Source organism: Camelus bactrianus, chromosome 6 (genome assembly GCF_048773025.1).
Source record: "Camelus bactrianus isolate YW-2024 breed Bactrian camel chromosome 6, ASM4877302v1, whole genome shotgun sequence".
Taxonomy (NCBI): Eukaryota; Metazoa; Chordata; class Mammalia; order Artiodactyla; family Camelidae; genus Camelus; species Camelus bactrianus.
The window spans coordinates 84588963-84602782 of NC_133544.1; the positions used below are offsets into that span (position 1 = coordinate 84588963).

Here is a 13820-nt window from a genome sequence, read left to right on the forward strand (position 1 = left end):
GTTTTTCTCTGACCCTTTTAATAAAGCCTTCTGGCTCTACCTGGCAAGGTCAGCAAAGGCCCAGAAATGACTTACAAGTGACGAAACTCCAGTTTTTACTTTTTTTTTGTCTTCCATATATGTCAGGAGTATTTAAAAAAATCCGTTGGTGGGAACAATATTCCCCTACTAAAAATGGTACATGCAAAGACTTTATTACAGAATGAAAAATAAATTCATATTATAATGTCAAATGATTGGTAGATTTAATTCCAGCCCCCTTTTTTGAGTGGGTACTATATACACTTGGCACTATGATAGGTGCACAGTACAGACAGATGCATGGCAGTCCCAGCCCTCAAGAAATGTTTACTGTAATGAGGAAAACAAAGTAGAAAACAATACAGGCCATAGTAGATATGAAGAACTTCACCAGTTAGTCTCTCAAAGGAGTGAGGGAGCCCCCATGACCGAGGGTTTGGGCAGACAGTGATTTTTTTTCTTTAAATTAGTTGTATGAGAAGGACAAGAAGAAACAGGCTCTCCTTTTCTCTTGAGAACAGCATAAATCCTTCAGATAGGATTACATGCCTTCTCCTTTCCCCAACATTTCTCTTCTGTTTTACCACTGAGTCATAGAATCTTACTACTGGAATGGGGCCTTAAAAGTTCTAGTCAGACTTCCCTTCCCCCAAAAGACCCATTTTTTAGGTCTTTCCTACAAAAAATGGTCAGTGGGCCTATATTGCTTTAAACACTTCAGATTACAAATAGCAGAAAACTCTAATCCTGTTGAAAAGTCAGTGAAGTTAGATCTAGGTTCAGGAACTATTTGATCAGACTCAAAAACATCACCAAACATCACATCTTTCTCTGCCCATGCTTTTGCCATCCATGTCTGCATCATTTTAACCTGGCTGAACTTGGTGGTTGGAAGATGGCTGCCCAAAGTCCAGCGGTTCCTTGGTTTTTTTCCCCATACAATAGGCTGGTGAAGTTTCTTCACATCTTTCAGTTGTTTTTATGTTCCTGGATTTCTTGAGTACATGCACAAAGAGGAGGTTGCCTCTGAAGCTCTCTTGGAATATGAAACAAACATTTTCCCCAAAGCCCCCAGCATTGGCCCAAACTGTGTCATGCCCATTGCCAACCAATACCTGCAGCAGGGTTTAGGGCTATGCTGATTTATTTAGATCGGAATTTTGCTAATTTGTTTATATGGAAACCACATTCTCCAGTAGGTAGCCAGGCCAGGAATGTGATGTTAAGAGGAGGGGTAGGTGTTTATCTAGATAACGGGGAGTGGATATAGAGGAGGCTACCACAGAATCTGGCACAAGGTCCAGGGTGCAGCAGTTGACAACGTCATGGAAACCCTTAACGCAAGCTATAATTGCCTTCTACTGCAGGACAACTCTGGTTGTAATAAAGTACAGTAATTGCATATTTGCACCTGAATCCATCTCTTTGTTTCCATGCAAATCTGGGTTCCAATGGCTCTTCTTGCCTTGCTGCCCTCAAGATGCTGGCTGCTTTCGTTCATTTGTTACTTTGGATATGTCTGTCCTCTTTCCTCAAAGCGTTTCTTCCTTCTGGGTCTTTACTGCACTCACTGACCCGCACTCACTGACCCAGAAGGTTATCAAAACATTGGCTATCTTTGGAGAAAACCTTACTTTGATATTCCAACAGAAAGAAATTGAGGTTCAGTTATTTTGTCTTCCTTCTACTCCGTTTACGATTTCTTCAAGCCAAGTTCAGAATTTGCGCCAAGATAGTGGCTGTGCGACAGAATCTCCCTGGGCTGCCTATGTAAAATGAAGGGGCTGGCTTAATCCATTTCCAAGCACCCATCCTGCTGTGCAATTCGATGGCCTCGAATGGGGTTCGAATGGGAAGAGGTGATAAGAGACGTGGGTGCTTGAGTGAGTGGAGTGTTTGGTAACTGAAGCCCACGTTGCTTTGTGTGATTTGAAGGAAATCTACGTCTTCTGCATTCTGCTCAGCAACCAATTTGACCAACGGTACCTACTCCCAAGAGCCGACCGGGTGGCCAGTCTCCCTTCCCCACGCACCCATCTTCCGCGTCGAGCGCTGCGCAGCCTCCAGGCGTCCGGCGTCCGTCGCGGTGGCTCGGGAACCGCAGCATTGCAGGGCTCTGCGGCCTCGGGCTGGGTGGCCTGGGCAGCGGATCCAGATGCGCCGCTGTTCCATCTCCGCCGCTCCGCTTCGGGGCCAGAGGCAGGAGCAGGACGAGCCGGGGGAGGCGCCACGGTGCCTGCCGCCCCTCACCCAGGGGCCAGGACCAGGCGTCCTCCGCGGGCGGCCCGGCCCTGCCTCGCGGGGTGCTTGCGCGTGTCTCCAGCCCCTCCCCGCCGGCTCCGACTCTGGCCCGCCTCACTCCGCCGCGGGCTTTGTCCACCGGCCGCAGGGCGGCCCCTCCCCGTTCCCGCCGGCTCCTCCCCGCCCCCTCTGCTGGCCCCACTTCCTCGGCGCAGGCGGCGGGAGCGGGCCGGGGACGAAAGGGTTAACTCGGGGCTCTTCCCGGCGCGGAGGGATCCGGAGCCGAGCCGAGCGCGGTGCTGAGGCCGCCTCAGCGAAAAAAATGTCCGCCTGAGGAGACCCACAAGTTCTATTCGGGGGGACCGCCAGCCCGCCCCGGGAGGAAGGGGCGGCCAGGCCTGAGAGCCGCCTCCCCCGCCCGGATCCGAGACCTCGCGCGGGGCAAAGTGAGCCGGACCGCCGGGCGGTGCAAGGGAAAGCCCGAGCCCGCTCTCCCGGCCAAAGTGAACTTTAATCGGGGTGGTTGGATGCGGAGACGGGGCAGCAGGTAATTGCGAGCCGGCGAGCGGGAGGGGGAAGCCGTGGCGGGGCTGGGGGCTGCGGGGCGCTACCGCGTCCCAGCCAGAGCCGAGGCGCCCCCAGCCCGCGCCCCAACTCCGCGCCCCTTTGTACAGAGGCGAACCCGGGGTCTCTCCAAGTTGGGGAGCGGAGGGGGGGCGGAGGCGAGAGTCGCAGGCGGCCAGGCCCGCGGGCGGCGCGCTCGGCCTGCGCGCCCCGCTCGGCTCGGGCTCCGGGGCGCGCGGGAGAGCGGGCTCTTCGGCCGCCGAGTCAGGCTCATTGTTAGGCAGGTCCGGGGCCGGCCGGCCGCGGGTAGGGCAGCAAAAGTGGGAGGAGGCCGAGCCGGGGGAGGAGAACGCCAGGCGAGAGCGAGACTAGTTGTCGGTGTTTCTGTTTTCTTTTTTAAAACGCCCCTGGGACGCGCGGGGGGTGCTTTCCGACCCCCCGGGCCCACCGGGGACGTCCGGGCGGCGGCGGCCGCAGACGCGGGCCTGCGAGCGGCGCGCTCCCTGCAACTTGTCAGTTCTATTGTTGCCGAGCCAGTGAGTCACTTCGCATCTCCCCTCGCCGCCGCTCCTCTCGCTGGACGCCCAATCGCCCCTCACCCCGCCCCTCGAGACCCCCGCCCCGGCCGGGCCCTGCGCACCCAGCACCCGGCGGCGGCGCGGGGTAGGGCGCCGGGGAGGGGGCAGGGACAGGCTCGGAAACTTGCGGGAGAGGCGGCGAGTTGCGGGAGCCGCCGCTTCGCTCCCGGGCCGCCCCAAGAAACGCGTGGATTCACGGACACCGCACTGGCGCGGGGCTCTCTTGTCCCCTGCCCGCGCGGCGCTGGGGAACCAGTCGGGTATTGGAAGTCAGCTGGGCGCTTTTCCTCTTCTCCTAAGCCCCTCTCCATCCTTGTACACACTTTGGGCCTCGGTGGTCTGTCTCTGAGCCTGTTTCCTCTGCCTTAGGACCTGCTAGAAGTGGCCGAAGATGAATCCCCAGCAGCAGCGCATGGCCGCTATAGGGACCGACAAGGAGCTGAGCGACCTGCTGGACTTCAGTGCGGTATGAGAGCTTCCCGCGGCATCTTGTGGGTCTGATGAGGTTTACAAAAAAAAGAAAAGAAAGAAAGAAAAATAAATAAAGGGGGAGAGCGACGTGGGGACTTAGCAGCGTGAACTCCATCTGCTTTGAGTAGTAGTTCTCAGGGCTGGAGTCCAGCTCCCCCAAGTTGGACACCTGAACTTTGATGTAATGTCTAGACTTGCAGATTTAAAACTTTAATGCCAGAGGGGTCACTTGATTTAACCAGTTAAAAGGAGAACAACGTAATCATGAGCTTTGGTTGAGTCACCCTCTGACCCTGATGATTATTAGGGATTTTGAACTTCATATGAAAAAAGAAAATTGTTTTTTTGTTCAACACTCCTAACCATTTCCCTTCCCAAGATGTGGTATAGTTTATGGTACCTGAAAGATGTTACAGGAAAGCTAGTCAAGAGCTAGAATTTCTAGCCTTTGGGGCTGCCCCTTTTTAAGATAAATATATATGTATTTATGTGTGTTTATATTTATGTATATAATGCATATATAAGAAGCACATATGTGTATATACATTAAAATTTTTTTAAAGTGAGAAATAATTGAATGACTTAAAAAATAAAAGCTGAAACCAAAGGGCCCACTGCCCTTATTTCTAATAGTTGAATTCCTTTATTAATTGCTCTTAGGTAGGACCAGTATATACTCTATAAAACTGTGTTGTAATGGATCCTTACTATATGTAGTAGTTTCAGTGGATGTGGTTCTGACTCTGTGTATTAAATTGTAATGTAAGTGTAATAGGATTTCAGTTACAAAGTGAAGATTATGAACAAAAATTTAATCATTTAAACCTAAATCTTTAATGCTTCCGTGTAAGTGACTGAGTTTTCAGAACAGAATAACCAGTAGTTTCAAATAGTGTTTGGAAATAGTATCACTAAGTGTATTGGCTTTTCTGGGTCTGAATGTGTATCTTCAATTTTATTTTAATGTCCCTCAGAAATAAAGTAACTAGCTGATGACTCTTGGTGGACTTTTGTTTGCAAGGCATCCAGAAGAATTTCAGACTAACAGATACATTTGGTTTATTTTGCAGATGTTTTCCCCACCTGTTAATAGTGGGAAAACCAGACCAACGACACTGGGAAGCAGTCAGTTCAGTGGATCAGGTAAGACCATGTCTAAAAATCAGAAACACATATTTGAGTGTTGTGATACATTTTAATAGAAAAATATGAAGATTATATTAATATTTTTCTTTATGCCATTCTTTGGTGTCTAGTGAAAATTAAAAACAAATAAAACCCAAATGTGGGCTCTTGCTCTAAGGATCCATTGACTTTTTTTTTTTTTTTTAAGAATTTCAATATAGTTTTTAAAAATTGTTCTCTTTTCTCTGAATTTTTAAATTGAAGATTGTCTCATTTGAGTACAAGGGATTATATCATGCCTCTGTATATTTAGGAAAGTACCAGAAGAAAATGCTCTTTGGTCCACGTGTGGTATTTTAAAAATTGTTTTTAAAAATATGTGTATTTTAAAATTTGCTAAAATTTTAGCTCATTAGTGTTATTAAACCTTTGGAGTCTAAAGAATTGGTAAAATAATGTTATTTAATATATGCAAAAGAAAAGTAGAATTGAGTCGAGCAGTAATTAGTAAGACTTATTTTAAAAGATGTCTATTCCCTTGGAAATCTGCAGCAAATTAACAATTTTGTTGTCAGTTATTTAAATTGTTACAAATAAGTGAATAGAAAGTTTGATTTATTTTCAAATGACACCTATTAGATGACTGAATTGTATCCTATGTTCACATTACATTAGGATAACATGTAGAATAAGTTAAATTAGATTCTTATTCCTACAGTAGTTCTTCCATCTTAAATTTACTTTCTGTATATTTATAACTTATTAAAATTTATCCTGTATTTCTTAAGTATGCATTTTTTGTTTTTTCTAACTTATTTAAAAACTCATGATTAAAAAATAATAAATGTTCCAGAAGCAAGGTCCATTTTGGTGTACAAAAGCTATAATTTTCTGTTTAACTTAGATTTATTCCTTAGTGCTCAGAGATGAAAAAAAAAAAAACAAAAAACTAAAGCCAAGTCATCTTAAGAAAACCAGCTGTCAAATCTGTAGGCTGAAACTCTATAATTCATTTTTGACTGGTGCTTTTTTATTTCCCCTAGTAAAATGATAGTTGATTTCTTAAGATAGTGTGAGAACAAAACATCAGAAGAAGGTTCATTTCATAACCAATTTAACCCTTATACACTTTAGATTTAAAAAATATTTCTATTTTAAAATAATACACTAACTTAATTTACTAAAATTCATTTTTAATGATGAAATTGCAGTTTTAGAGGAAAATGGAGCATGTTGTTTACATCTCAAACAAGTAAAATAAAAGCATTTTGGATTTTAAGTATCCTAAAGACTAATTAATATCCTTAATCAAAAGGATATCATAAAATGTCAGTGAAGCCCCAACTCTTCTCCCTCCTCCATCCATTTATCGGTAATCATTTGATAATCACTGCTTTTTGGGGTTGAGGAGAGAGAATTATTAGTTAATACTGAAGAAGGCTGTATTCTTTTTCTTTACTAATGTTTTGAGTACATCTCAATTTTTGTGACTGATAATTCAGTCTCAGGAACTTTCAGGTTTACTTTGTCTAATAAATAGTAGATGTTCAGTATATTTCACGAAATGGGTAATGGTATTGCTGTTACAGGCTGTTCTGGGTTGTGTTGTAGAAAATATATTTAACTGACATTCACTGATATCAAGGACATGAACTTCAGAAACTTGCTATTAGAAATACGTTCTGCTTTTAGATTAAGGACAACTTTTTTTTTTTTTTTTTTTTTTTTTACTTTTTAAAATTAAGGAGGTATAATTTGTGTAGTCTGAAATTAAAATGTATAGTGAACTCGGGTGTATTACTAGCATGGCATTGGAGTAGTTGTGGGTTCTTTTTGTACCTTGCATTATGCAAAGAGAAAGATTATTTTTTTACATTGTCGAAGTGGTCATAGTTTTTGATTCTTTGGAGCAGGAAATTTTTAGTTTTAGAACTGTTAGATGTAATTTACCCATTGAAAGTTTGAATATAAACACCTGTATTCAGTGGACAAAGGAGTATTTATCTGTGGTTTGTTTTAAATTTCAGGAAAAAATCGTAATTAAAAAAAGCCATGAGCTTGAATAGTGAATGTACTTAGATTTGGGGGAAGGAGAACAGCATAAGCAATTATTTTATATGAAAGTATACGGCTAATTATGGCCCTGTAGCAGTTTATTATCTTGAAGGAAATGTCTAAAAGAGATTGTTATAGGAATATTACTTTATATATTTTATTGATACTTGAATGATTTTTTGTCCCGATGTCAAGGGATGTGTAATATTTCCTAATGCCTATTTATTTGCAACGTTAAAGGAGATAAAGATATGACTTTCCTTCTGAAGAGCTGACTTAAAGATCAGAGTTTTCTTGTTTTTGGAGTAACATTTGTAAAACCCCAAGCCTTTTTCCTCATGAAAACTATAATTGTGTAATATGATTTCCTTTATTTCTTGTTTATCCTTTTAGAGGATGACTTAATTTTACAGTATATGCTTTAGTACATCATGTACATTCTAAAATCTTATTCCTAAAGCAAAACTAACTTGTATGATAGCTGATACTTCATCAAAAGTCACTACAGAAAAGATGAATGTATATTTATCATTACTTACTTGTCTTGAATTTGTCATAGTCCCATTTTTTCATCAAGGTGTTAATTTTCTTTGCATTTTGATAAGACTGAATTTGTCCACTTGGTAAGATAGAATCTGTGAAGTATTCTTACAGTGACCTTGAGAGAGGTGTTTCTCTCTGTAGGAGTTAAAGGTGAGGCACTGTGTAGGGCACTGTACAAGAGGAAAGCTTGCTGAATGAATTGACAAACTGGAAATAATTCAGATGTTTGAATTCACTATCCCCTCCAACTTCAGTGTTTGAGTGTATAGAATTAAATAGTGATGTTGGGTTTAATTTTTAGTTTAAATGTTTATATGATATCTGAAAGATTTCCTTTGTTAGTTTATGAATCCAAGTAATAAGAGATGTTGGACAGTAGAGGGATATATTTGTTTTGTAAAACCACCTGTATGTATTGAGTCTGTCTGTTTCTTATTTTTCTATCTAGAGAGTTATTATAGCTAGTAAGTAAAGCTTTTACTTTTCCTTGTTCAAATCAGACTTTCGTAATACTGTAGATTTCTTCTTGCTCAGGATTTTTGGAAATAATTATAAGAACTATTTTCTAGCTCTTATTTTTTAAAAAGAATAGAGTTTTTCATTCTTTAGGTACTGATCAGTTTTTTGGGGGTAGGAGTGGTTCACATGTACATATAGGCCTTTTGAAAATACTGGTATAGGGCCAGAAAAATGAATTCTCATTAAATGGCCTTTCAGTAATTTTTAAATTAAATTTTTTGTTTTGAGATAATTGTAGATTCATATACAGTTGTAAGAATACAGAGATCCCACGTATGCTTTACTATGTTTCTAACAATAGTAACATCTTGCAAAAATGTAGTACAATATCACGATGGTTATTGATGGTGATACAGTCAAGATACAAGAACAATTCCATCATCACAAGGGTTCCTGGTGTTTCCCTACTATAATTGTGTCTACTTCTTAAGTAATTTAACAACAAAAAAGGAAAAATTAGTAAGTACCTCTCACCCTATTAAACATGGAGTAATTGCCAGAGCATTATTTGAACATATCAAGAAAGAGAACACCAAAATTTTACCAGTATGCTTTTTAACCGAACTTGTTTTATAAGTAGGCATGGTAATTTTAAATAGAGGGGAAACTAGGTTTGGCTTTTTCACTTAAGTTACTGTGAAGTTATGAGTAGAATGTGGTTCATATTGTGTACCTGTCAGTGTTGAAATTTGTAATAACTATAGTGGGTAGTAATACACATTTACTCAAATTTAGTACTGTTATTTGGGTAACTAAGCCATGTTAGATATTTGCTTCTGCAAGCTGTAGTGATGAATGAGAGTAACTGCAGAGTCAGCAGGCATGTGAGGAAAAATAATATTTTAGGATAATTATGGTCTGCTGTGAAGTGGCTCGTTTAAGGTAGAAGTTAAGAAGCAAAGGAATGTTTTAGAGAAAGTCTGTATATGAAAATATATTCTTGGAAAACAGACCCAAGAATGTCAAGAGACAAGATTTTAACCATGATTATTGTGTGCTTTTCAGAATAGTTTCTGTAGTATTCTTTAATTAGTCATGGCTTATAATGAATTTGAAAAACTGTGATTAAATCACCGTATTTGAGAGACTTGTTAATTATATATAGTGAGCCATACCTTTCGTTGATTATTTTTATGTTTTCACTAACAATTAAAATACAAATTCAGCTTTCTTTTAGGCTATCCTTTGGTATATCTGTTTCTTTGAGTTTTTAAATCATTTTCTTGGCTAGGAAGATAAAGATGAAGATACTGAACCTTAAATGTAAGCACAGTTGTTCTCACATTTTAGATTTAATGGAGCTGTTTAGAATAATCTCTTATTAAAGCCAGATAGTCTTTTTTCTTCTTGAACAATTGATAATCATGCCTGGAATATCACTGCTTGCTTAATGTTGTCAAAGACTTGGATAACTCTTGACACAGGAGAGTAAAATAGTGCTATTAGAAGGGATATCCAGAAGAAAAAAAGGCTATTTCTGGACAGTGTGTGGGTTACCTTTTCTAAAAAGTCATTTAATAGAACTGTTTTTGAGTATTTTGGGTATCTAATGCTTTTGTGCTTAGGGAATACAGTGAATAAAAGACAAACATTTAAATTTATCAGTTCCAAAGACTTTCTGCTTTGTTAAATAGTAGAGCTATATTTATCTTAGATTTATCAGTTAACTGCATATTTATTTAGTATATATTTGTGCAGCTTGCTATTCTAGTAGCTTTTTGGAAAGTAGAAAATGGAGAAGGACGTAGACCAAAAAAAGTGGAGGCATTTCATTATCTAAATAGGAAGATAAAACACAAAAATGTGAGGTAGGTAAACTTCTGTAACGTAAATCAACACCTGCACATTAATGTAGTTTAAATTGAGTCCATAAGAATAAGGATGTGTTGAGGAGTCAGGGAACTGACTTAAGGAAAACTCAGAAATGTTGAATTTAGAGTTGACTTTTAAAGGAGATAAGGAAAATGAATTAGGGAGGAGAAGAACTGACCCCCCAGATGTGGAATAGCATGAAAAGAGACCCGGAAGTGGGAGGTTTGCTCCAAGGGCCTATACTTACACAGTTCAGGGAAAGAGAAACTGGTTTTTATTGATTACCACTCCTGCACTCCTGAAGGAACTAGCTCATACTTATTATTATCTGGAGCCAGACTGCATGGGTTCAAATCTAATCATTGCCATTTATTAGCTGGTGACCTTGGATACATTTTTTAAGCTCTCTGTGCTTCTGCTGCTTAATGTGTAAAATAGGACTAATAACAGTAGCTATCCTCATGAAGTTGTTATGAATGTTAACTGAGTTAATACAGGTAAATCTTCAGGAACAGTGTATGTCAGGTAGTGAACTGTGGTGGCGTGAATAGTTAGTGGTGAGGCAGTAGAATAAGGAAAGAAGGAGGCTCCTGTGCTAACCTAGGAATGAGCTGGTGAAGGTTTGGACTTGGTATTAGTATAGGAAGTAGGAAGGAAAAATACCAGAAGAAAAGGATTGACAGAATCTGAAGGATTGGATTTCTGTAGGTAACAGACATGACTTATGCAATTTTGGCATAATTGATGGATGATAGTGCTGGAGGGAAAAAAGTAAAGATGCTGAAATATTTTGAGCATTTTCAATTTCTTGACTAATTTGGGGATTTAAGAGAGAAGAGTGCTAAACTTGAGTTAAAGATTTTGGTTAAAAAAACAGCCTATAAAATTAATACTTAATTGTGATTGAAAAGAAAATTGGAGAACAGAGAAAGCAACAAGAAGAAAAAAAAAACACATTATTTTACTATCCAAAGAAAATTGTTAACATTTTGATTTATTTCCTTTGGTCTTTTTTTTCCTATTCTATGTTTGCAAAGTTGAGAGCTTACTGATAGTTTTCATTTCATGTCCTGCCTTTTTATTTCTGTTGGTATTATGAGCACTTTGTCATGTTCTTAAAGATTCTTTATAAACCCTGTTTAAACTGTCACTTGATAATACATGGGATGAATCATTTATCATATCAGTTCTCTTGTTACTGCTGATGTTAGAGATTTTGTTTGTTGACTTGCTTTTTATAAAAAATATGATATTGAACATCTTTTCATACATATATACACTTTTGTCTGCACTTCAGTTTCCTTTGGATAGGAGATGTGGATTTTGGTTTTTGTGTATACAAGTTACAATTAAAGGTACGTGAGTGAATGGATACCCTTAGGGAAATGAACTCAGAGGGAGCTAAATTATCAGATCAAGGATTGATGTTAATAGTGGAGTTAGATGTATAATATTAGTGATTTTGCTTGATTATATAATGCAAAATTACAAATTTTTATTAGTTTATGAATGGAGTCTATGATGACATTTGATGCACATTTGTATTTGTATGTAATTTGCTTGTGCAGTGACTAGAGGGAATTCCTGTCATTCTTTGACCTGTTCTTATTGAAATAGAGTGGAATCTAATTGGAGTCTATCAGTGAGAGGGCCCTTGAATTCTTGACTTCTTATAAGAGAGGTGACATAGTGTAGTGGGAAGAATTGGGCTCAGGAGCCAGACAACTGGATTGGAACAGTGCTTTGCGATTTATTAGCTGGATGGCCCTAGGCAAGTCATTTAAATGATCTAAACATCCTTTTCTCCTTTGTGAAGAGTGGATGATAATGCCCACCTTCAGAATCCTTATGAGGATCAAATAAGATTATCTCTGTATATGGCCTGCACATCGCAGCTTCAAAAATGGTAGCTGCTTTTGTTACTGTGGTATCCTCTTAAGTAATACTAGTGACAATGTTGATTATTAGTAGTAGTAATAATTATAACCAGTATTATAGCCATTGTTTATTGAACTATTATTGTATGCTAGGTGCTATGCTAAGCACTTTTTAGGCATTACTTCATTTTGCTTTGGATAAAATGAGGTGTTTTATGGTGATGGGGAGGGTGAGAAAATGCCTCCCAAGGGCTACACGTCGAAGTTGCTTTTTGCTGCCATAAAGTTGTGTGTATTGTTTAAATTATAAGAAGTCAAGCAGAAGAATAGTTTTGAAAGGTCATTAAGTACCAAGAATCTTACCTGTATTTCTTGTGGTTGGTTTCTTCTTAACACTATTATTTTATAGACGAGATACTGTATAGTGCAGAATGGTGAACAGAAATGTGAACACCTTTTGAAAACTCTCTTCCATGTTTAGGCATTGCCACTTGGATATAGTCTTTTCTCCATATTCTCTCTCCAGCTCCTTTTAAACTTGCCTTTCTGGAATGAAGTGTAATCTAAATAAATAAATGAAATAAAAGTGATGTGACCTGAGAGGGTCAAATATCTGGGAGACAGATTGGAGAGAATGTTAAGAGTCCTATGGTAGAACTTCTCCCACTTTTTTCTTAATGTCAGAGAAGGAACATAAACTCCCCTGGTAGCCTGAAGAAACAAGTAAGCAGAAGAAATCTTATTTTAAAAATTCACATACATTTCACTTTCTGCCCCCTAGCACGAACATATTTATTGTAACATAAATATATTTTATTTAATCATTGAGTAAAACTGAAATTCTGGAAAGATGCATTGACTTCAGTTTACAGCATCACCTTCTTCCTGTTTTGCCTTGTATCTTCAGGGTAGGGGCCACGGTAGCCTATACTGTCTTTTCCTTAATGAGAAGCCCAGCTTAGAGTATCTTCTTTGGCTGTCTTTATTCCTGAATCTTCCCTTGCTCCCAAAGAAATCTATGAAAAGAGCTCATTACATTGTGGGGGGATGGTTTTGATAGGGAGGAAATTGTTTTTCCATAAGATGAAACACAGAGAGGTTTGTTGGTAATGTAACTGTCATTTGAACCTGTTTTCTTTTTCCAGACAGATTATCCTGTAATTTTTTAACATATCTGTGACTTTAGAAGAAAATGTATATTTTTATAGAGAGAGCTTTGGTTTTTTTTTGTTCCATGCTTAAAATGTGCTCTCATGTGTTCCAGGTTAAAAATGTGTTCTCGTAAAACCATGGTGAGTCATCCCAGCTACTATAAGCTGATTGGGGACTTAAAGATCACACTTAAAGATCACACAGAAATGAAAATGAATTAGGGATTGGTTTCTAATTTTTATTGCTTTGAATAGCGACTCATGGATGATACCTTCAAAATAAAATAATAATGCAATTTGTGATAGGGTGTGGGACAGAAAAATTACTTTTAAAGAGCCTGCTACTATACTTTATTTTTGGTCATTAAAAATGAAGAAAGCTGGCCCCAAGATACCATTTTCTCAGATCTGGTTTAGGTGTTAAGAAAGTGCTTGAATTTGAACTGAGGGGGTTCTCTGAATTTGAAAAACTACACATACATTTACTCAAAGAAGTCTTTCTGGAAGCAGGCTCCCTCAAAAGTTGTTAGTTTATTTTCTTCTGGTGGTTTTGCCAGTGAGCCGTTGTGACGCTTTAAAATGAGCAGGATCAACTCTTGATTACTCTGCCTCCACTTCATTGGTGGTTAATGTAGAGAACTCGAGTTGAACTTAATATGAGCACACAACTCCAGGCAGTGAGCAAATGTGCTGCTGCCTTCTTCACGGGCTGTTAGTCGTGATGGGGCACCTCAGTGGATCCCTGCTCGGAGGGAATTCAGGTCATCCTGCCTCTCAGTTCTTGAGGCATCTGTTGTGAGGTTGCTGGGAATAAATAAAAGGTTTGCTGTGCCACTGAATAGGAAAAAATGCTAGGCTCACTT

At 39.6% G+C, this 13820-nt stretch overlaps 1 protein-coding gene across 6 annotated transcripts in view; it reads left to right on the plus strand.

Moving 5' to 3' along the window:
* The first annotated feature begins 2670 nt into the window (after positions 1-2670).
* The window catches only part of TCF12 (transcription factor 12), a 328904-nt gene continuing 317754 nt past the window's right edge, over positions 2671-13820 (plus strand). For 4 of the 6 annotated variants that reach the window (XM_074366183.1, XM_074366185.1, XM_074366186.1 and 1 more), the window contains exons 1-3: positions 2671-2809; positions 3774-3870; positions 4946-5018. In XM_074366183.1, coding sequence (XP_074222284.1) covers positions 3796-3870; positions 4946-5018 — 148 coding nt within the window. In that variant the 5' untranslated portion in view covers positions 2671-2809; positions 3774-3795. Of the gene's footprint in view, positions 2810-3341; positions 3363-3773; positions 3871-4945; positions 5019-13820 lie in introns of those variants that run through there. The other 2 variants (XM_074366184.1, XM_010969460.3) reach the window with 2 other exon arrangements.